Raw genomic sequence first — 23675 nt, forward strand, 5'->3', positions numbered from 1 at the left:
GGACAACTCAGTGCATAATATAAAATGTATAAAAGGTTCACAAAACTTACATATTCACATATGTAAGTTTTGTTTGATTTTTTTTTTCTTTTTTTGGGTCACACCCAGCGATGCTCGGGGGTCACTCCTGGCTCTGCACTCAGGAATTACCCTTGGCCGTGCTCAGGGGACCATATGGGATGCTGGGAATCGAACCCAGGTCGGCCGTGTACAAGGCAAACACCCTACCCACTGTGCTATCACTCCAGCCCCAGTTTTATTTGATTTCTAAGAGAGACTTTTAGCATTTCAAATAGGTTCTATTTTGTTCTGTACCTTCACAAGTAAACACAGTCTGACTATTCAAGGCTAGTGTCTCAGGTGTCCTCTTCTTAATTTTTGGAAATCCAGGCATGACATGCACTGACAAAGGTAAATAGTAGAGCTGGCTCCAGAATAGTCAAATGTGGGAATGCTGCTAGAATTATAGTGATGGCCGGAAGGCAACTTCACAGACATTGCAAGAGAAACTGTTCAACATCACTGGCATCACTAGCTGAGGCAAGAAGTCTGAAAGTATATGAAAAGTGGGGTGTGGGGTGACTGTAAAACAAAGCAGAAGAGGGTCAAAAGCCAAATCTTCTCAAGTCACATAGCATCTAGGTGACAGTGGGAGAGAGAAATGCAATTTGCAACTCTGCTTTAAATTCATTTTCCAGAGTCAATGGAAATCTTACCTTTGAACACAAGCCAAAGGTTTTTAATCATGAAGTAAACTGAGATTAGGTAGGAACAAAGTGCTTTCTAAAGAGTAAAGTATCAGGCACCAATATTTCCAAATTAAAGGACAATTAGAGCTTTGTGTAACCTGGATTCATCTACCCCTAACTCTAATATAACCAGTTCCTTCGAGCTCCTTTCTAGAAGATGAAGTGTATGTTTAACTAGCCGGGGAGAATGATCTCCACTTCTTTGTGGGACTGTGCATCCACCTTGTTTGATGGGAGACAACCGAACTAATATATATTAAGCACCAAGGAGGGAAACCAAATAAAGGGAAAGTGGAGATGGAGGAGACAACAGAGCAGCTTAAATCAACAAGAAACAGGAGTCGAGAAAAAAAATAACAATAAAATGTATTTAAAACAGGCTTCTCCAGTTGGCATTTAGTGAAATAGCTAACGATGAACTCCAACCCTTTTTGTTTTGCTGTGTTCCTTTAGCTCCTGGAGTCCTCTTGCTTCTGTAATTCCTGAAACTCAGGTGGCAGCACCAGACATTAAATCCCCAAAGGGAGAGGTATTATTAAGCCTTTTGCTGGTCATTCTTTTCTGAATTCAAACGGACAAATTCTTAGGCCCTCTTATTCATTTCATGATGATCGTTGGAAGAAAAAATGTAAGCCAAACTTGAATATTGAAAATAAAAACACATCAACAAAACATAACCCCCTGCAGATAATAAATATCACTGATTCACTTATTTTAAACAAAGTCCAATTTTATTCACTTAGTATCCTTGCAGTCCATTGTATACCTTCTGCACTGATCCTTGTTTCAGTAGTTGTTTGATACCTAAGAAAAGAATGAACAAGACTATATTAAAAAACAAAAACCATATGTTCTAGTCTAAAGAGCTGATTTGGGGGCTGGAAAGACTGAACAGGAGGTGCAATGCTTGCCCTGCAAAGGACTGACCGAGGTTTGTCTCTGACACCACATAGGGTTTTTCTGAGCGCCACCAGGACAGATTCCTTGGGCAAAGTGTCATGAGTAAGCCCCAAACAAAGCCTGGTGTGGACCAAAATCCAAAAAATTAAAATCAAACAATAATAAAGAAAGAGCTAATTTCACGGGGAAGCTCCAGACGACCCTTTGACAACTCTGGACTGGAAAGAAACAGCTATCAAAGTCCCACTTCCTCTCAGGCGGCTACCCAAGGCACACACACTCACGAGGACCCTTGTCTCTGTTTCTCAGGCACACACAGCCCACATCAGCCCACACAAACCTAACACAGAAGTCATGAGAAGTGGTGCCCAAACAGAAAGAAGGCTCTCCACACGCCTTTCCTTCTTTCAGCTCTGCCCTCAGCTCTGACCTCTCCCCCCAGGGCCTTTTCACTTAGGGCCCAGTAACGGGGTCTGCTTCTCAGGCATCCAGACCTCATGCCTGAGCCTCCTGTTCTAATAATGCACATTTGTTTCTTTTTTTTTATAGTTCAGCCCAGCTAACTAAAGTGATCCTGTTTTCGCAGAAAACACACCCAGAAAATCTATCACTCCCTGAGTTTGAATCCAGCTCATACCATCCTTGTGATGTGGTGACACAGGGACTTAAACTGCCTTTACAGAGAATAGTGAGTTCACGCCTTGTTCTATGTTCACTGGTGTTAGTGGGACACACTGGATGTCACAGCAGGGGTTTATATTACCTATCCTCTTTTAATTGCACCTTTATCATACACTACGCAGCGCACGCGCGCGCGCACACACACACACACACACACCCCTCTCTCCCATCCTCCCTCCCCCACTTTACCTTCTCTGGCTTCCTCTGTTAACTGTTCTTTTGGAAAATCCACATCAAAAGTGATGATCAAAGAGCCCTTGATGTTGTTGTTGTCAAAGTTGGGGAGTCCTTCCCCTTTCTTCCATAGCTTAGCTCCTGGTTTAGTGATCTTATCCCGGGAAATATGTACCTGGGAAAGGAAAGGGAATGGACTGGAGCAGGACTGGTATTTTCAAAGCAGAGCTTCAAGTGAAGCTAAATGGTGCCCACAGTTCATGTCCTGTTGAGCAAAGAAGCTAAGGTGAAGGGGCAGGGGAACCACCACCAGAACACTGTGAGCCCAAGAAACAGTTTTCAAAGGCAAAACCAAACACGCAAGTAGCAGTTTTGCCACTGGCAACCATTACGAACAAAATTGCCGAAGGCCAGACAACCAGTCCTGGGTGGCTGAAAGGTGTGTGGGGCAGTGTTGCTGCAGTGGAGTGAGGTGAGAGAACAAAGACTGGGAGAGGAGCCTCCACAGACAATGCTGACAGAACCACAAAACCACAGGCACGAGGGCTTTCCAAGGGCAGGAAGGAGGAAAGCGGGATTGCTTACCTTGTGACCATCCAAGTGCGCGATATCCATGTCAAATCCCACCAGAGACTCAACCAGGGAGATGGTCACATTCGTGTATAAGTCATCTCCTCTCCTTTCAAATATCGGATGCCTGAGAAACAGAACAGGGCATGAAAATCATTGGCATATTTCTTTAGGAAGTTCTTCTTTGTCTTGGGAGTTCCCCTTTAAGCAATTCTAGCCCTAGAATTGCCCAGGGGCCACCTCCAGTGGTATTCAGTCAACTGGGCCAGGTGCTCAGGCCCCAGGATGAGCTGATTAGGCCCTGGGGTGCTGGGAAACTGCAGCTGTGTTTGGGGATTCCTGGTAGTGCTTAGTATGGGCATAAACATCAGAAAAATCTTAGGAGAGGACAAATACCACATAAACTGTGTTTACTTGCTAGCCACTCCTCTGTGTATAGTGTTAATCAAGACTATAAAATTGTATGAAATTTACTGAAACCTATTCTTAAGGGGCTGACAATCAGAAATAAAATACAAGTAACTAAAACAAGCTAAAGAAAAAAAAATTCTGGCACCAAGGTTAGAGGAACAGGTTTGGGGAAGTTCCTGAGCTGGGCTCGCAAGGCTCAGTCGGCTCTAAAGAGGAAGATAAGATGTGTGCTGGGAAGGATGGGATCAGCTGACAGAGAATTCTGACAGACAACATGACAAGGACTTGAGAAGATGCCATGTTTACAGAGAATGACCACTGCATGCATGTTAAGTTTCTCTGCGAGGTGTTGAGGAAGACAACGTGGTACGGAAAGCCGAGGAAAGATTGGCATCGATGAAAGAGAGCTGGGAGGGAGGAGCCCGAGCCACTGGGGACCCACTTTCCCAGAGTAAGGAAGAAACTTTCAAAGAATCCCAAAAAGAAGAGGATCTCTGCTTTCCGAAAAAGAAAGGAAAAAAAAAAAACAGAAAGTGTGACTCCGGGGCAAAATTCTTCCCTTTTCCTTTAAAAAAAATTTTTTTTGGTAATTTTATTTTAGACACCAACTTACAGCACTGATATCGGTAGGGTTTTGTGAATAAACATTCCAACACCACACTCTCCCCCGGAAGGCCGGCTTCCCTCCACTATGTCCCAGCGTTGTTCCCCCCACCATCCTCCCTACAATGATATGCTTCCTATTAAGGACCAGGCCTCAGCTTCTGCTACCAGGTAAAACTCTAATCAAAGGGAGCCTCACACTGAAGAGAAGGCAACAGAAAAAACACCTGCAGTGCAGAGAAGCGGCAGGTTATGGGATAGAAAGTCCAGCCTGAAACATCCATGAGATACCACCTCACACCAGAGACTAGCACACATCCAAAACAACAAAAGCAACCACTGTTGGAGAGGATGTGGGGAGAAAGGGACCCTTCTACACTGCTGGTGGGAATGCCGACTGGTTCAGCCCTTTTGGAAAATAATATGGACGATTCTCAAAAAACTAGAGGTTGAGCTCCCATTTGACCCAGCAATACCACTGCTGGGAATATATCCCAGAGGAGCAAAAAAGTATAGTCGAAATGACATCTGCACTTATATGTTCATCGCAGCACTGTTTACAATAGCCAGAATCTGGAAAAAACCCGAGTGCCCTAGAACAGATGACTGGTTGAAGAAACTTTGGTACATCTATACAATGGAATACTATGCAGCTGTTAGAAAAAATGAGGTCATGAAGTTTGCATATAAGTGGATCAGCCTGGAAAGTATCATGCTAAGTGAAATGAGTCAGAAAGAGAGAGACAGACATAGAAAGATTGCGCTCATCTGTGGAATATAGAATAATAGACTAGGAGACTAACACCCAAGAATAGTAGAAATAAGTACCAGGAGGCTGACTCCATGGCTTGGAGACTGGTCTCTCATTCTGGGCAACTCAGAGAAGGGAACACCAAGTAAAATGTGGTCGGAGGTCATGCGGGGGAGGGGTGACGCATGCCGAATGTAGACTAGAGACTGAACGCAATGGCCACGCAACACCTTTATTGCAAACCACAACACCTAATCTGAGAGAGAGAACAAAAGGGAATACCCTGCCATAGTGGCAGTGTGGGGTGGGGGGAGACGGGACTGGGGAGGGTGGGAGGGACGCTGGGTTTACTGGTGGTAGAGAATGGGCACTGGTGAAGGGATGGGTTCTCGAACTTTGTATGGGGAAAACATGAGCACAAAAATGTATAAATCTGTAACTGTACCCTCACGGTGATTCACTAATTAAAAATAAATAAATTATAAAAAAAAAAAAAAGTCCAGCCTGTGTGTGGTCTTACATGGAACCATATTTCTTTTCTTTCTTTTTTTTAGGGGTTGGGGGTTGGTGTCACAACCAGCAGCGATGCTCAGGGCTAACTCCTAGCTCTACACTCAGAAATTACTCCTGGTGGTGCTCAGGGGCACATATGGGATGCTGGGGATTGAACCCGGGTAGGCCACACACTAAACAAACGCCCTCCCTGCTGTACTATCACTCTGGCCCCATGAAACCACATTTCTGCAGCTGCAGTCTCATACCTCCTGCCTCTTGCTTCCTCTACATGCCTTTCTTTGCTAAGACCTTACTTGTCATATTCATTCATTCATTCATTCATTCATTCATTCATTCATTCATACCTCCTCTCAGTTTTTTGGCTCCCCTGCCAAGCAGCCTCCCAAACTGTGCTCAGCGGGTCTGAGGGCCAATCCCAGCAGCTGGCCCTGGGATCAGTGCTCAGTCCTAGTGATCTGGTGCCACTCAAGTCCAATTGGTGCTGGTGGGGAAGAGGGAGGCACATGTTGCCAGGGATCCAACTCAGGGCCTAGGGCATGCCTTAGATACGCAACAGCCCTTTGAGCTATTGTCCCTGCTCTCCTTTTAGATTTGCATACCACAACTTTAGAGAGAACTAGGATCAATCCTCTAGTTTAAATCTTGCTGTAGAGTAATCCATAATCATTTAGGGGAGTAGCATAAAACAGAAAATTCTTTTAAGCGCTTTGATGGTTCCCCATGTTTCCTTAACATAATTTATCTGGAAAATGGGGCTACAAATGCGCCCTGGAATTAGATGACTTACTTGACAACTTTGATTCGGAACCGTAAGTCTCCTGGTTCCCCATCCACGTGAGGCTCACCTGGTCCAAACAGATTATAGCACATTGTAATTCACATCAGTGCAACACTAAAAAAAAAGTCTATTAGGCACATGAAATAATTTTTGTTTATTTAAAATTAACTTACTTAGAATATTTTGGGGGCATACCAGGGACTCCTCCTGGCTCTATACTCAGGAGCGACCTCTGGTGGTGCCTAAGGGTACCTTTTGCTGTGGGGGACCCAATCAGGGTCAGCAGCATGCCAGGCAAATGCCTTAAATCCTATACTAGTCTCCAGTTTAGAATACTTCGGTTTAAGAGAGGCCACATTCAGAGGAGCTGAGGGGCTCAGTGCTTGGGCCTGGGCAGAACTTGGGAAATACCAGGGCCACCTCCATGGTGCTTAGTGCTAACATTGCTGTTAAAATACAATAAGGTCACACACCCTAACTCCTCCCCCATCTTTTTGGGTACATCTGGTGGTGCTCAGGGTGGCTCCCCAGCTTCCTTATGCAAAGCATGCACTTCTGTCCTTGGAGTCATCTCCCTGACCCATGGACACCCTAAATTTTGGCTTGACTTAGGCTACCTGGTAGTATTACTGGCCAGGCAGGATAATCCACGGATAAGCAGTAACGCTACTGCTTAACACGGTGGTGCCGGCGCATACCACTGGTAGCTCACACTTGGGTGTAGCTTAATTAACACAAATCGCAGTGCTGGCTGTCAGTGTGCTAAGATTACTAACTTGATGACCACAAAAACTTTCCTGCACTTGAGACCTTATGGAAGAGTATTAGAAATTATATATGCACATACTCTGAGGCCATTAAAGTAGGGAGTAGGCAGTATTGACAAGCAAGAAGAGAACAGAAAGTTGTAATAATAAAGCATAAATATCACTATTTCACCTTCTCCAATAAAGGGGTATTCCATGCCATCTCTCACCCCAGGTTCTATTTCTACCTCCAGTGTTCGTTCTTCGTTCACTAATCTGAGACAAAGAGAAGATTAAAAAAAAAAAAAGTGAAAATATAAACCAAACCCCAAACAAATTCCAGTTTTACCAATTTGATCAGTTTTTTTGGGGGGGACAATCCTGCCTCTGGAGATACTGGATATCCCATTTGCATTTTCTACACACTATGAGCCAGGCAAGTTACTAAAGCCACATAACTGTATCTGCTGCCTGCAGCAGACCGATTACTATAAAGTGAGTGATAGAAACAGATATAATCAGCCATATAAAAATCTTCACTAACCAATCATTTGGATTTCTGCAAATAGGAAGGCAAGGCCACCTATCAGAACCCAGAAGGAAAGGTAATCCTACCCGATTCTGTTCCTAATCCTACAAACTGATCAAAGCTTGACAGTTGTGTTGATAACAATCAATAAATGGTAATTCTCTAATCTGAAATGTTACCTGGATTTATAAGATTGTTCTAGCATTCCAAGTAAGAAAAAAGTGAAAGATTAACATCGGTCATGCATACTCAGAAATAAAGGGCACTGCTTATTAAGTTCAGAAATATAAAAGAAAATATTTAAAAGACAAGCTTTTGGAAAAAAAAAAAGGAAGCCTCCATTTCTTGGTTTTATCATCATCCCGGTAGGGCTATTAGCATTTTATTAGACAAATGAAAAGGGCAGTGTCGCTGATAGAACAAAGACTCTTGCACTTACTTGACATTAGGGCACTCATCACACACCACCTCCTGGGTCATCTGGAAACGCCCTGGGCCCAGCTGGGTAGTTCGCATCTCTTGACGACAGTTGCATTTTCGTTTGCCAGGAGCCTGCCTTGCCACTGGTTTGTTTCTAACTACCTGAAAAAGGTACAAATAATGTCAGCTCCTTGTGCAAGTCAAACAGGCTCCACAAGCCTCAGTCTGTGGGAGTGCCAGGGATTTCTGGCCAGGTCAGAGAGACTGAAAATCAACAGAACACTTGGAGAAGTTATCAATCTGCTCTCAGATGGGAATGCGGGAAACAGATATTTCAATGACCAAATTCCAAAAGCTGGAGAAAAGAGAAGGGGGTATGAAAGAAGAAAACTAGAAAAATATTCTGTCTGATACTCACCATTTCTTAGCCAGAACTAACTGCTGAGTTAAAGTAGTTCAGAGCATTACTGTCTTGTAGGAAATCTGAGCTGTGTGAAGCAAACACCGTTGTCGAAAGAACAACCACAGCCTTTATAAACTACTATCAGAGGCTCAGCTCTGATGAAACTCATGAAAATGCCTCCTTGTTTCAGGCCAACAACCTATGACTGTTTCCCAGTGCTAATCTTAATTCAGATACTTTCAACATAAATAAGCATTTCTTTGCAGCTGACTACAATCACTCTGCCCCCTCTGTGTATGTGGACACTAAAACATGTGAAGAAAGGGGGATATTCGTTTTTACCCGTCAAATTAGTAAATGTCTAATTGCAAGACACATGCCCATGTGGCAGGATGACATAAGTGACTGGACAACATGGAAAACCCAGTTCCACAGAATAATAGTAACAAGAGCACACGATGGCAGGTACAACATTGTCAGCAATGCTTGAGTCACTTTCACATACATAAGATTACTTTTCAAGTCACTTTCACGTACATAAGTAGGAAGGCCTAATGAATCCTTCCACCCTGTGAGGCAGGTACTTTTCTTAACTCCATTTCACAGAAGAGGCAATCAAAGCATAGAAAGCTTCGGAATCGTGACCAACTTTACATGGCAGAGCCAAGATCCGAAACCAGGAAATCAAGCACCAAAAGCCCGTTTCTAATCACTGTGCTCTCTCAAGAAAATTTTTTCTTAAATGAATTTATCATGGGTTATTTAAGTAGCAAGGTTTTTATGCCTTTTACAATAAGGAGGTTCAACAAGAATTTATTCAGGAATACAACTAATTGCAAAAAAAAAAAAAGATGACTGAAGAAAGGAACACAGTTAATTTGGCTCACTTTTTCTGTTTCATCTGAACAATCTCTAATAGGTATTTTGGGACGAAATGGAAGAAGGTAATTGTCTAACCTTTTTTGTCTCACTTGAACAACTCATGACAGGAGTTTTGGGAAGAGATGGGAAGAAGGTCCAAATATCTTTAATACCCTTTTCTGCCATTCTTCAGTCTGAACAAGTTTTACATCTGCATCTCCTGTAACAGACAGTGCCCTCCTTTCAACTATTCAACAGCCACGCTGTGAAGAAAATACTTCTTACCAAAATGGCACATGTGCATGGCACATGTGCATGGCACATGTGCATGGCACTGGCTACCTCCTCCAGAATCCTGGAAAAACTCCAAGAAAACATGGCTTCCAGAGCAATAATTACAAAACAAATTTATAGGAGAACTCCAGGGATAGAAGGCTATTTTGAACAGGCTTATGTATAAAGTGGGGGCTATAGGTCAGGGTAACAAGGAGGTGAGGGATTAGAAAAGGCAAAGTGCTGCTCCTGCCCCTCTCCCCACTAATCTTTTTCCCCAGAAAACATAGACACCACCTCCCAACCTGGACACTTGAAAGCAAGTGCCCCAAATTAACCACTAGATCAGTTTAGCAAATCTTATGAGAGAAACAGTGGCAAATACACATGGAAATGTAGACTTCAAAATAAAATAGCTACAGCCCCAAAGAATCCAATTCTCCTCCCCAATGACCACAAACTGCCATAATTTTATTTTAAGCAAATATAACAGAGGACAGATAAAATCTGAAACAACATGGTAGTAGTTAAGAAGGAAAGACATTAGTGAAATGAAATAAGAAATAATATGCAACTGAGCCAGCTAGCAAAATGAAGAAACAACAAAAGATGAATGATGCTCTGAAGTACGTCAAACAAAATATGGTATGGTAGGTCGTTAACTTATTTTTAACATTACATGTTTGTTATTTCAAGCAAAAGCCTTATAAGCAAATAATAATTAAAGAATATAAGAGCTGAACAGAAATACTATGTATAAATATGAGTTGAAATAAAATACATTTGCTAGCATATTATTAGTGTGGCCAGAGCTGGAGACAGAGGACTGAGCTGGAGGAAGAAGGCAGTGACTCCTAGAAAGAAGCAGCAAAAGAATAGAAAAGATAAAGAATTTTATTTTTTAGGGCCAAAAAGTGTATGTAAAAGGTGCCCGTCAAATATTTACTTTTTAACATTTTTATTGAATCCCTGCTGTTCATGACTGGATTTCAGTCATAGACAGAATTCCAGTACCCATCCCTCCACCAGGGCACATTTCCAAGCACTAGGATTTCCTGGTTCCCTTCCATCACCCCCCACCCCGATTTTTAATATTTAAAAGAAAGGTAAAAGCAGACAGAAGTAGAAGGATCAATGAAGAGAAACACTTTTTAAAATAACAGCAATAAATTTCCAAAATGAAACAAGATGAATACCCTCAAATTAAAAGATCCTTAAGTTTTAGTAAAAAATATAGGTGCAATACTTTCTGATTTGAGGACAAAGAAGAATTTTTTAAACTCGACTCAAACACTAACAATAAAAGACTGATAGATTTGACCATATTTATCATTCCTGTTCACTTAAACAAATCTTCAGTATGATAAGAAAGCAAGTTATAAACTGATGGGAATATATTTATATCATATATAACAAAAGAGTAATAGTAATAATACTTTTCTGAGAAATTTTAGGGGGGATGAAGGGATGGGGTGGGGTTGGAATACATGCAGTGGTGCTCAGGGCTTACTCCTGACACTGTGCTCAGGGATCACTCCTGGCGGGTGACCATATGGGATGCTAGGGACCGAACCCGGGTCAGCCATGTTCAAGGCAAACATCCTACCTGCTATACTATTGCTCTGGCCCTACCTATCCTATTTATTAATCAAGAAAACACTAATTGCTACTATAATGAGGTTATCATTTTATATTCCTTAAATAGGCAAAAATTGAGACATGTAATAATTACAAGTATTAGAGAAGTGACAGCTCTATTGAATCTCTTGTGACTTGCTAGTGGAAGCACTGGTACCAATATCAAGAAACAACATGGTATTAAATTGTACAAATAAACAATAGTTCACATTACCCATTAACACTAGTCTTACATACAGGCACTCAAGAGAAAATCTTGGATATACCCCAAGAATGTTCACACAGGGGCTAGAGAGCTAGCACAGGGAAGCTAACGGAGGTTGCCTTGAAAGTGGCCAATCCCAGTTCGATCCCCAGGATGGTCCAGTGCCCCAGCACTGCTGGAAGAAACCCCCAAGCACCACCAGCTATGGCCCTAAGCCCACAGCTCTCCCACAAAGGAAGACAAATGCTCAGACAAAGCAAAGTCTGGAATTGAAAAGGTATTGGAAATTACTTTCAAGCCTATTGAAACGTGATAATGATAACATGGTACTGACAATTTTGGTCATCAGAATTATAGCTATCAGCAACAATATATGTGAATCTTGGTAACATAATAGTGTGTGAAAAAAATTTAGTCGCAAAAGATAATGAATGAAATAAACTATTTTATTTAATCATTCTCCTGTAGTAAACAAGAATGCAAAGGACCAATAAAGAGAAAATTGAAGATAAAGTTACTTTTGAAAGGAATCAAGGGAAACAGGTGGGGGAAGTTTATAGATAGATGAAATTTGTGATACTGTTGTTTTCAACCCTTGAACTGCATGATGAATTCCTGAAAAATAACTCTATCAAGAACAAAGGGTTATGACTAATTCAAGTCTGTGCTTCTGACATTCTCTCTTCAAAGACAGAGAAAGTACCCAGAAAGAAGTCAAAACAATGTGTGAAAGGAATAAAGCAATTCTTATCAATATGCATAGTTATATTGTTGGACTTACTTCCACAAAATTTCCTGCATATACTTCTTCCAAAGTGACTTCTAGATCTACAATAATATCACTTCCTCTTGGTATATTTCTGTCTTGTTGACGAGGGTTTCCTCCAAACATGAAACCAAAATCTCCAAAGAAGCTGTAGGTAAATGTAAAATTATCAGAAACAAAAACCAGAATTCATGGCTTAGAATTTAGTTTTCTTTACATTGAAAAACTAATGGGCCTTACCTACATGTTGTACAAAACTAAAACTTTTTTTTAATGCAAATTTATTAAATTTTTAATTTTGTCCTTACCACCAAATTTTTTTTTTACTTTTTAATATACTATGGTCCAGACACATAGTTCAATGCCAACGAATACAAACATAGGTTTAGTCAATAAAACTATTATCTATGTTAATATTGAGAAGTACTTGGGTATGATCCTGAGAAAGGGTACATACAGTTAGTAAAACACATGGTAATTCTGTGTATTGTATTCACTTTAAATCCTTTTAGACATTAAGGTAGCTATTGCTCTGCATAAAATCTTGGGTTATAAACATGCTAAAAGTATCACCTTAGGTGAAACCTCTAGACCTGAGAGAAAGAAAATGTTGGTATATCCACTTGATCAAGTGAGTTTTTGCCAGTAACAAACAAAACTTCTGGATGAATATAAACAGTGGCTTAACTGTGCAGGCATTATAATCTTAATTTTTGGTGTTAAGAAGTATCAGCTATTAGCATAGTAATGATGGCAACTACATAATTTCTCTCCCCAAAAAACAACTCTAGGAAATTTTCAAAATCTTAAATAAAACCAAGAGGAAGGATTGAGCAGAGAAGGCGAGGGGAACAGAAACTTGTTCTCTTTCTGCGTCCCTTTGTAACACTTCTAATAGCCAAGGGCAAAGGAAGAGCACCCTTCCGCATTGGGCTAAAACAGTTAATATCAACCTGAAGGAAGAAAAAAATATCCTGATCCTATTTATTCACACATCTTCAGAAGTTCTAAAAATTTAAACCGGTATCCTCAAAAATGACTATGGTAGCTATTATTTTTTTTTCTTTTTGGGTCACACCCAGCGATGCTCAGGGGTTACTCCTGGCTCTGCACTCAGGAATTACTCCTGGCAGTGCTCAGGGGACCATATGGAATGTTGGGATTTGAACCCAGGTTGGCTGCGTACAAGGCAAACACCATACCCGCTGTGCTATCGCTCTAGCCCCCATATAATATAAAAAACTATTATATTCCATAATGATTCTTACTCTGTGGAGAAGAATTTACAAAACCTTTGAGAATCTGAAGAAAGCAAAAAAACTGTTCCTATAGAAATGCAAAGTCAGCCATCCTTTTGTTATACTATATGCATACTCAAACATCTTGTGTTTGTCTTGAAACTCCAGATGAGTTTCTGGTAAATGGCAACATTAGGCTACATGGAAATTCAAAAGCTCAACAAAGAAGGGTTCAAAGAGCAGAAAGGAAAGAAGCATTAATTATTCCAGTCACCCATCATTCCCTACAGGCTGCACACAGCAGGAGATAATGGTACATATACCATATACCCTAAAACCTTCTTCCAATGCTTATTATCATGACCATCTCCTCCGAGTACAACTGTAAGAAAAGCAGTTCTCAAGGTCCAGAGGAGGGAGAAAGGAAGAGAGAGGGAGAGAGGGCGGGAAAGAGGGGAAGAGAGAGAGAGGGAGGAAGGGGGAGAGAGAGAGGAAGTGAAGGGGGAGAGAGAGAGGGAGTGAAGGGGGAGGGAAGGAGAAAGAGAGAGGAAGGAGACAGAGACAGAGACAGAGACAGACAAAGAGAGAGAGTCAGAGCTGATCTGACTTATACGACTGGCTACAGGGGTCATCCTCTCAGTGCAGCCTGTCTTTTCTGGGGCTTTGTGAGCATTAAGATGAACATTTCCCACTTTTGATCAATATTAAATCTTCTGAACAAGAAAGCAGCAAAAGTTCCTCTATATACTTCAGTTGGTAAATTACTTACTGTGAAAATATGTCTCCATGGGAGCTCTGATGGCCATCTTTTAAGCCTTCTTCACCATAAGTGTCATACTGTTTCCGTTTCTCACTATCTGAAAGAACCTGGGGATAAAACCAACGAAGGAAAAGATTTTTCAAAACTTATGTTACTTGAGGAATGTAATTTTCCTTAAGTATGGCATTATAAGTAAGTACATTTATAAGCTTATTTTAATAGATAAATTATTCTATGTATTCTTCATTAGTAATTTCCACATTGTCCAAACATGTTTTTAATCAAGTCACCTAGTCACATAAGAATTTTTTCTGGGGGTCAGAGAAATAGCAGCGGTATAAGGTGTTTGCCTTGCATACAGCCAAGCCTGGTTTGTTCCCCTGCACTCAAATGTCCTGTGAGCATCACCAGGAATCACTCCTGAGGACAGAGCCAATTATAAGCCCTGAACACTGCTGAGTATGGTTCAAAATGACCAAAACAAAAACCTATCTAAGATTAACAATGAGGTTCTGAAAGTGAGGGTGGTAGTAGGAAAATGTGAGATGAATTACTAAGACTTATTTCCCTTGTAGTTAGATTCCAGTACTTATACTATTAATAAGGATCGGACTATGACAGATGGTCATTTGGTAACAGAAACAACAAATCAGAACACTCATAAAACTTTTCATTCCATGAATCTGGTGAAAAACCCATGTGGGACTTGTGACTGAAATCTCCAGGCTTGCAAGGACTAGGTAATGCTCCCCCCACCCCTCTGCCATCTCCCTGTGTTTCTGGGTCCCTGGCAGTCATACCCACGAACTGCCTCTGAGCACCATATAAGTGCATTAGTGGTCATAATCCAGAGACTCCCAAATAAATTTCAGAAGAGAGCAACATGCTGCAGAGATGCCCCCAGACCACCAACCAGTTAAAAATTTAACTCCAGCTCTAACACCCTATTTAAAATTTTTCGAATTCTTGGAGCACGTGGCCACTTTTGCAACCTCGTGACATCTCATATTATACGCCACTGATATAACAAGCATAGCACACCACATTTGATAGGGTATAAGGTAGAAGACAAGTGATCTTGATTAAAAAAATACGTATATACTACATATATATGTATATATATATATATATATATATATATATATATATGCAAACACACAAGGCTCAATCTGTAACAACATGTTAGTGATCTCTTATATAGGGGCTTTATGCATCCAAGGTGAGATACAACAATTCTCACACACTTTCCTCTAAGGAAACATTTTTGAATCATTTTTAGTTGATTATTCATAATAAGCAATACTGCACTGTAGCACTGCCGTCCCCTTGTTCATCGATTTGCTCGAGCGGGCACCAGTAACATCTCCATTGTGAGACTTGTTACTGTTTTTTGCATATCGAATATGCCACGGGAAGCTTGCCAGGCTCTGCTGTGCGGATGGGATACTCTCAGTAGCTTGCCGGGCTCTCCGAGAGGGACGGAGGAATCAAATTCAGGTCGGCTGTGTGCAAGGCAAATGCCCTACCCACTGTGCTATGCTCTAGTCCAACAAGCAATACAAAATAAATTATTTAGCATTTGCCTTTGGGGCAGGCTTGAGTGGAGATGGGAAAATTCTAACAATGGTGGTGCGAAGGTGTAATGGTGGTGGGATTGGTGTTGAATATTGAACGTAATAAATTATTGTGAACAACTTTATGAAAATAAAACTTAAAAAAATTTTAAATACAATAAAAAAATTTTCTCATTCCTCCATTTCCATACCACAAACCTATCTTTCTTCTTCACCATACTTCCCCACACCCTACAAACACATTAAGAGATTGGTAAGTCACAGGAATGAAATTATTGGCCTTCTAAAAAATCTATACAGCTATGGTTTCATATCCTTTTTTCATTTTTGGGTGAATGAAGAAATCCATTTGTGTAAAAATGTATATATTATTTGCCATGTGTTTGGAACATCCTACATTAGAATTTCAGAGAGTAAAAAGGGACAACTGCTCCATGAAGGGTGCTCAAGGTCAATTTCACAAGTTGAAAAGACTTTCTGAAATTTCAATTGGTGTGGAAAACTATAAACACAGACACAGCTCTCATCGGGCCTGCTCCATATAGACTACTGAAGAATGCAAAAACAAACTAAACTTCCATACCTTTCGAAATTTGCCTTCACTATGCATATAAAAAGCTTCCCTTCTGTTTTGAACAGTCTAATATGTATTATGGACCTATATCATTTAAAAATAATGATATACTCAGGCTCTTTCTCTGACCCTTCTAAACTCCTATTTAAACAGCCAACTCTAAGAAATTTATTTTGAACGCACAGTTATGATGGCTTAGGAAAGTGTTTAGAAGTAGACGGGGCTTGCTAAAAGCAAGAAAGAGAAGGTATGATCGGCATATTCCAGTAGGACATATATTTGGCAAAGTGTTCACACGATGTGTAAAGACCCACAGCAAAAATTGACTGATATTTTTAGAAGGATAAATAGAAATTGAGCGTACAAGAGAGTGAGCACTCTTGAAAGCAAAGACAAATAAATAGGTGTGTTCAGAAATGACTAGAGGACTCAGTGAAGCCATCATGGCAGACCAGCTAAGAAGAATATTTTAGTAAATGTCCTATTCTATTTCTTTGGTCTTATTTTGGCAAAGAAATGAATGTCACATTTGGGTTTAAAAAAACTTACTTCCAAACTTCAAAACAAAGGAAATATTTTAAAAAAAATTTTTTTTAATTTTGCGTTTTTGGTCACACTTGGTGGTGCTCAGGACTGACTCTTGGCTCAGCACTCAGAGATCACTCCTGAGGAGCTAGGGAACCATCTGTGGGGCCGAGGATCAAACCTGGGTTGGCTCCCTGAGGGCAAATGCTCTACCTGATGTATATCACCCACGCTCCAAGACTATTTTTAAATCAGTTACAAAACACCAGAGGTTGTTTTAATAATCTCTCCCTGATAACCTTAACATTATCTATCACCATTTACTTTTCTTCCTTGCTGTATTTGGGGAAAATGGAGCTGGTTGGGTCACACCAGGTGGTGCTCAAAGGCTACTCCTGGCTCTCTGCTCAGGAGTGACCACTGGCAATGCTTGGAGGACCATATGTGTTGCCCGAACTCAAACCGGTGTCAGTCGCATGCAAGGCAAGTGCCTTACCTTCTGTGTTATCTCTCAGCTACTTTACTTTTTCACACCTAAGGAATTCAACTATAGGCCATGTTTCAGATTTTTTTTTTAAGGTTTTCAGTTGATTAGTCAGACAATCTCACAAAATCTCAACTAATTAAAATGCTAGTAGTATGTCATTTATCTCAATTCAGCAGAGAAACCAGAAAAAAATACTCTTCAGCTTTACTGGAATTCTTATTTGTAAACACCAATTTATCTAAGAATCAAAGGTAATCAAGTCTGAATAGAACAAAGGAAAAAAAAAAGTAAATTTTAAAGCAAAGATACAATGTCATGAACAGCCCATGAAAACTGCCTACTAGGTCATGGCTAAAGAACGTGGTAGATTTTTAAAAGAGCATAAGAAAGGCCGGGAGATAGCCCACAAGGCCTGGAGGTTTTCAAACTTACTTGGTCTACCATACCCTGTCCAAAATAATAATAATAATAATAATAATAATAATAATAATAATAAAAATTTACTTGGCAGCCCTCAGAATAAAATCTATCCTTCTTTTAAGTGAACAAACAGAAACTGCACCCCAACTATACCTGAGTGTACCACCGTGTCTGCCACAGTATCCTGAATCATTTCAGCTCCCTCCCAAGGAGCAGTAATACCCACTTTGAGACTGCTCAAGGCCTGAGTTCCATCTGTGGCACGGTGTGGCCCCCTGAAAATGAAGGGTGTAGTTCTGATTCGCTCCCAGCACCTCTGGGTCTGAATAACATCACTGAGCAGAGTCCTAACAAAAATGGGGCCCTGCAGCACTGCTGGGCAGTTTCCCAGTAAAGAACACAGCCTTCCAAGAAGACATTTTTTGAGTGTTGGGTTCCTAGCAAAGAGTGAGACTGCTCATGGGAAATACAGTGCAAATTATCAACAAGAAATGAAATGTCATATAGTTTGAATATTCATGAACTAATTAGGAATTTTAAGTCTTCAGGATTCCTGAAATTATCAATATGAGAAGAAGGGGGAACCCATTCTTCTCATATTGGGAAGAATGAAGAAGCAGCACCCAAATCTAGATTTTAGCTGAGGATAAATCACTGCTTTCATTCAGCATCACCCTTAATTTAGGAGAGCTTGGGATTCTTCTTCCTTTGCATCCTTTTCCCTACTGAAATATTTTCCATATTTGTTTCTAGTCTTATCACCATATAAGATTTTTAACTTAATTCAGAAACTCTAGTTCTATGACTTTTGAGGCTTAATTAATTTTGTATCCTTTTAGAAAATGAGAGTGGTGACTATAATTGACAACATGGTATTACATATGAGGTGTTGGACATGTCTAGAACTAAATGAATGAATCCATAATATATTTCAAAGCATCCCAATGTACACTTGAAATATATTTTACTTTAATCTGTCAATTTCATTTTAATAAAGCTGGAAGAAAATAAGGTATTTTATTCTCTTTCAAGAGGAAAGGCAAATAATATACATACAAAAAAGTTAATAGATATAAAAAATTAAGAAAAGGCTATTTAACATTTTTTTTACTAGCGATGAAATAGGTTGTATATAGTAGTTTTTAAGGAGCAGTTCACTTAGAAATCGGTATCTATACTGATTTAAAAAAAGAGAAATGGAAACAAGAATAAATTCAAATCAACTATATTCCATGGTTTCCTAGTGAAGATTAAATTAGATGATAGGTATAAAGGCAGATCATTAGACTAGAGATTGCAAATTCAAACTACACGTGCAAGTAAAACTATGTGATTCGGCAAGAGGGAGTGTACTTGTCTTGCATGTGGCCGACTGGTCCGATCCCTGACACTGCATATGGTCCCCTGAGCACAGAGATAGGAGTAAGTCCTGCACACCACCATGTGTTGCCCCAAAATCAGGGAGGGAAAAATCCAAAAGGAGGAAATATTTCTATTTTACATGATTGTTCCTATATCTGCCGTTTTTATTTATACTTTATTCCCAACTCACCTCATAAGCAGCACCCAAATCTTGAAACTTTTCTTGAGCTTGTGGATCATCAGGGTTCCTGTCAGGATGAAGCTGCAGAGCTAGTTTTCTGTAGGCCTTTTTAATATCCTTTATAGAGGCACTGCGAGGCACACCCAAGATCTTATAGAAATCTCGCCTGGGGAGAGAAAAGGAGAGAATATTATATACTTTTCTTTACATCTAGATTTGTGCCTAAGCAAAGAGGTTAGAAAAATGAAGATGTGATATACACACATCACAAAGAACTAAAATGGAACACACTAGAATGTGTAAAGAGTTGTATACATACTGGTTATCAAAATGAGAGGTTATGTACTTTGAGCAAGGTTACAATTATTCAAAACACCTGTAGCATTTAATTGAGAAACTCATTTTATCTTATGGCCACAGGCTATTTTCAAGAATAATCCAATAACACAATTTAACTCTCCCCTTTCCTCCATTAAGGACTTCAGATGACCTGTTTCCAAAAGTCAAATAACCACGCCCAAATCTGATTTTCCTAATAAAGATAATTAGGTTACATATATGTTCAAATAGTTGTACTCTCCAAATGTTAAAGATGAAGCAACCAAAGTTAATGTCAGAGGTTATAAAGCCAAAGACCAAATAAAAATGTTGATGAAAGAATAATAATAGGTTATGAGTTACAGTGTTTCTGCAAAAAGAAAGAGAACATATCAATTTTGCAGTCGTTGCTAGTAATGGTACTAATTTGTGTAGGCTAAGTCTTAATTATATAGATACTTGCTAAAGTCCATATGCACAAGTCTGAACATCTCAGCACCAGCAAATATGCATATGGCATGAGCTGGAAGATAAGTTAGAGATTCACTGACCAAGGACTATGGCTGAATCTAAATTGACTGTAAAGAGGCACTTTGATCAAGAAGGGCCAATGGGAAGCTAGCAAAATAGGGTAATAAAGTGTCAGGGCAAGGATCATAGCCAGTTCAAAAAGAGACACTCCAAAATATTTGTTAAAATATACATCCTCACAAAAAATCAATTCCTTTTTTGAGTCATTTTAGCCACCTGAAGTTGCATCTCATAATATACTCTCTCAATTGAGAGGTAAAGAAATCTGTTCACAATAAAGACACTGGTGCAGCAGTAAAGATCATTTTAAGATGCATTTAGAGGGGCCAGAGCAATCCCACAGCAAGTAAGATACTTGCCTTGCACGCAGCCAACCCATTTGATCTCTGGTACCTCCCATCCAGCCCCACCAGCCCTGCACAGAGATCTAGGAGTAAGCCCCGAGCACCTTTGGGTGTGGTCCAAAAGCAAAAAAAAAGAAAAGAGAAAAAGAAGTATTTAGGGAAATATGGATGGGGCACAAAATCCAGGTGGTGTAAGATATAACAGTTAAAAAATGACTTTTTAAATACTTAGACATATTTAGGAATATCATCATTTAAGCATTGTATGGTGTTTTAAAATTAACACCCCTAAGGGAGTCCATGAAGCCTACTTTGGTACTTTATCCTCCTTTCCTATCCCAAATCTGTAAGGACTTATCTCTTGAAAGATTACTTCAAAAGATTCGTTAAGATTAGTAACAAAATAGCTAACTATAAAGAATGAAGCTTATGATAGGCTTAATAAAATATAGTTAACAACAGCTCAGAAAAATACAAAGGAAAATGATGGCGAGCACAGGTTAGCATCAACCAGAGTTCCCAAGAGCCCCCTTTATGAAGTTTATGGCTGCAGTATTGATATTTACCTTGATGTTTTGTCTAAATATCTTAGGATGCTTTTTGCTTTAAGTGTAAAAGAAAAAAACAGAAAGCATTTGGGAAAACCAATAAAACACTACTTAGGAGGTGATTTTAAAAACAAACCTAAAATCTTTCGCAAAGAAAAAAATGAGGCATTTATGAACAGAGAAAACAGTTTGGGAAATAAACATTTTTTGAAAGCTCCGCACTAGGTTAATACTTTCTCTAGCACACCCTATACAGCGTTAAAAGCTAAGACTTTACCCTTCTCTACATTCTAAAACGTGAACTGGGCAAATGGCATCCTGTGGCTACTGGACTTCGAGGATCATGAATTTTAAAGGCTCCCCAGGCGTTCACGTGGTCCAACTCCCCTTCACCCGGCCGGCACATTATTATCAAGTTACCCATAACGACTTAGGTGGCTCCTTCAAGGTCACATCGTTCAGGAGTGTGGGACTGGAGTCCACGGGCCACGGGGCTCTTACCCTCCTAAGAACCATCAGGCGTCCCAAGAATGGACCCAAGGTGCCGCGAAGCATGATGACAACTGAGGCTCAAGGATCGCAAGAAGCTGCGAACTGCAAGGTTCTCTAGGAGGTCGGCCCCGGCTCACTCAACCCAATTTCCTTCAGTCCCAGCTAGCTAGCTCCCTGCACCTGCTCTTCGCACTTCCTCGCCCACTTTAACGTCAGCCCGGCCCCCCGCCCCCGGGGCTCCCGGCAGGCTGGGTACGGGATCGTCCTCTTCCCCGGCTCTGCAGCCCCCACGCCGCTCCCACGGAGGCAACGGCACTGCACCCAGCTCCCACTCCTCGGGCTGGTCAGGTCCAGCTCTCCCAACGCTCCGCTTCCGTGCCCCTGTCATTCGTGCCACCCACGCCGCCAGCCCGGTGCACCCCATTCCCCCGGCCCCACCGGTGGGTCACCACAGCCGTGCCCGGCTCCACTCCCACAGCCCGGCAACGTCCCGCTCCGCCTCCCCACCCGCCCGCTCCTCACCCGGCGAGGACGGCCCCGATGAGGTACAGCAGCAACAGGCAGAAGGTGCCCAGGTTCTGCGGGGCCATGGTTTCCGTACCGGTCTCGGCGCCGGCCCCCCGGCCCAAGCAGCCCTCGCTCGGCCTGCGTGCGCCGCCGCGTCGGCTGGCCTGCCCACCCGCCCCCGAGAGGCCGCCTCACGCAGGGGTCGTCGCTCGCTCGCTCGGGCCGCGGCGACAGCTGGCGAGCCCCCCTCCTCCGCCCGTCCACTTCCCGGGAGTCCCGAGTCCCGGAGAGAGAAGCCCCCCGGGCGCCGAGAGCCAATCGCCACTCAGGACATCACGAGCGACCGGCGCCTCGCAGCCAATCAGCGCGGTACACTTCACCGTCGAGGCGGCGCGGGCGGCCAGTTAGGCAGCGGGACTGCGGCCGCAGGGCCCGGCCAATCAGAAGAGGACACGTCAGAGAATCGCGCCGCCACTGGAACCCTCTCGGTCCCGGCGTCCGCGGGTCAGAGGAGATTACGTAAAAGGTAGTGGGGAGAAAGAGTGCCCGGCTAAGCAACCCAGATTCACAAAGTTTTCCCCGGCCCGCCCCCTTGGACTCTTCACCAATCAGGCGGCTCTTCTTCCAAACTGTCCAATGACGGAACAGAAGTTTTATCTGGGCTACAAATCTCGGAATTTCATTCATTGAGAGCTGGATGCGGGAGACAGGGACTTAAGTGACAGGGGCGGGGCCAGTTACTCCAATTTGCTGGCCTGGCTCCCGCATCACTTAGGAGATCTTATTTGGCCTTTCCTGACATGTCCGATAGGTTCTTAATTGGTCTTTCCTGACATGTCCAACAGAAACATGTCCAACGGAGAAAGAGTCTGGAGGCTGGGAGGTTGAAATTCAGATTGCAACACTTTTCAGCCCCCTAGTCTCAGCCTAAGCTTTTAAGCATTTTATGGAAGTGTGAAGTTTGGGAGGGGGGGGCTTTGGGGTCACACCCAGCGATGCTCAGGGGTTATTCCTGGCTCTGCACTCAGGAAACACTCCTGGCAGTGCACAGGCGACCATATGGGATGCTGGGGATTGAACCTGGGTCTGCCACGTGCAAGGCAAACGCCCTACCCGCTCTACTATTGCTCCAGCCCAGTATGAAATTTTAATGGGATAAATATCTGCAAGTCGCTAGTAGAGTGTATGGATAACCGGACAAATGTATAGTAAACACGCTGTGAATAATTAAGACAAGAGGAGACTTCTGATCTCCCTGCTCAATCTGTTAAACTGTCCCACCCCCACCATGCCTCCACTCCCAGTGTCTTAGTTCTTCCCGCCTCCCATATTTTACAGAAGTCAGATCATGCCATTTCCTTGAATGTATTTTGCTGCACTTAGAATTAAAACACCAACTTTTTTCTTCTTTGTTTTTTTAGGTCACACCCAGCAATGCTTGGGGTTTACTCCTGACTCTGCACTCAGGAATTACTCCAGGCAGTGCTTGGAAAACTATAGGGGATGGCAGGGATGGAACCCAGGTTGGCCATGTACAGGGCAAACAACCTACCTGCTGTACTATCTCTCCAGTCCCCCAACTTTTTTTTTTTGAGGAGGAGCACACCCAGAACTGTTCAGGGATTACTCCTGGCTCTGCACACAGGGATCACTTTTGGTGGGCTAAGAGGCCCATATGGAGTGCCCGGAACTGATCCCATGTTGGCTGCATGCAAGGTAAATGCCCTACCTATGGCTCTGGCCCCAAATACTAACTCTTTATGATAGCTTTTAAAACCTTATCTATCTCAATAAAGTTAGATGTGTAATGCATACATTTATCTAGTATACTCCTTACCAT

At 41.8% G+C, this 23675-nt stretch overlaps 1 protein-coding gene across 1 annotated transcript; it reads right to left on the reverse strand.

Moving 5' to 3' along the window:
* Positions 1 to 1090: 1090 nt before the first annotated feature.
* On the reverse strand, positions 1091 to 22102 carry DNAJB11 (DnaJ heat shock protein family (Hsp40) member B11). Its single transcript, XM_004603025.3, has 10 exons — positions 21851 to 22102; positions 19105 to 19261; positions 13982 to 14079; positions 11990 to 12122; positions 7848 to 7990; positions 7073 to 7155; positions 6143 to 6200; positions 3090 to 3201; positions 2520 to 2679; positions 1091 to 1553 (listed from the first exon to the last, which is right to left on the reverse strand). Exons 1-10 carry the CDS (start codon positions 21916 to 21918, stop codon positions 1489 to 1491), a joined length of 1077 nt encoding a protein of 358 aa, XP_004603082.1. The 5' UTR covers positions 21919 to 22102; the 3' UTR covers positions 1091 to 1488.
* Positions 22103 to 23675: the final 1573 nt, after the last annotated feature.

The sequence above is a fragment of the Sorex araneus genome, chromosome 2 (assembly GCF_027595985.1).
Source record: "Sorex araneus isolate mSorAra2 chromosome 2, mSorAra2.pri, whole genome shotgun sequence".
Classification (NCBI taxonomy): domain Eukaryota; kingdom Metazoa; phylum Chordata; class Mammalia; order Eulipotyphla; family Soricidae; genus Sorex; species Sorex araneus.

What these genes read in the sequence shown, in the direction of transcription:
- DNAJB11 (XM_004603025.3), bottom strand. Translation starts at nt 21,918, where the DNA reads ATGGCCCCGCAGAACCTGGGCACCTTCTGCCTGTTGCTGCTGTACCTC. An exon ending in ATACCCCTTTATTGGAGAAG is followed by an intron (nt 6,201 to 7,072) that starts GTGAAATAGTGA and finishes TGTTTGGACCAG; the next exon opens with GTGAGCCTCACGTGGATGGG. An exon ending in TTCCGAATCAAAGTTGTCAA is followed by an intron (nt 3,202 to 6,142) that starts GTAAGTCATCTA and finishes TCTGTTTCTCAG; the next exon opens with GCATCCGATATTTGAAAGGA.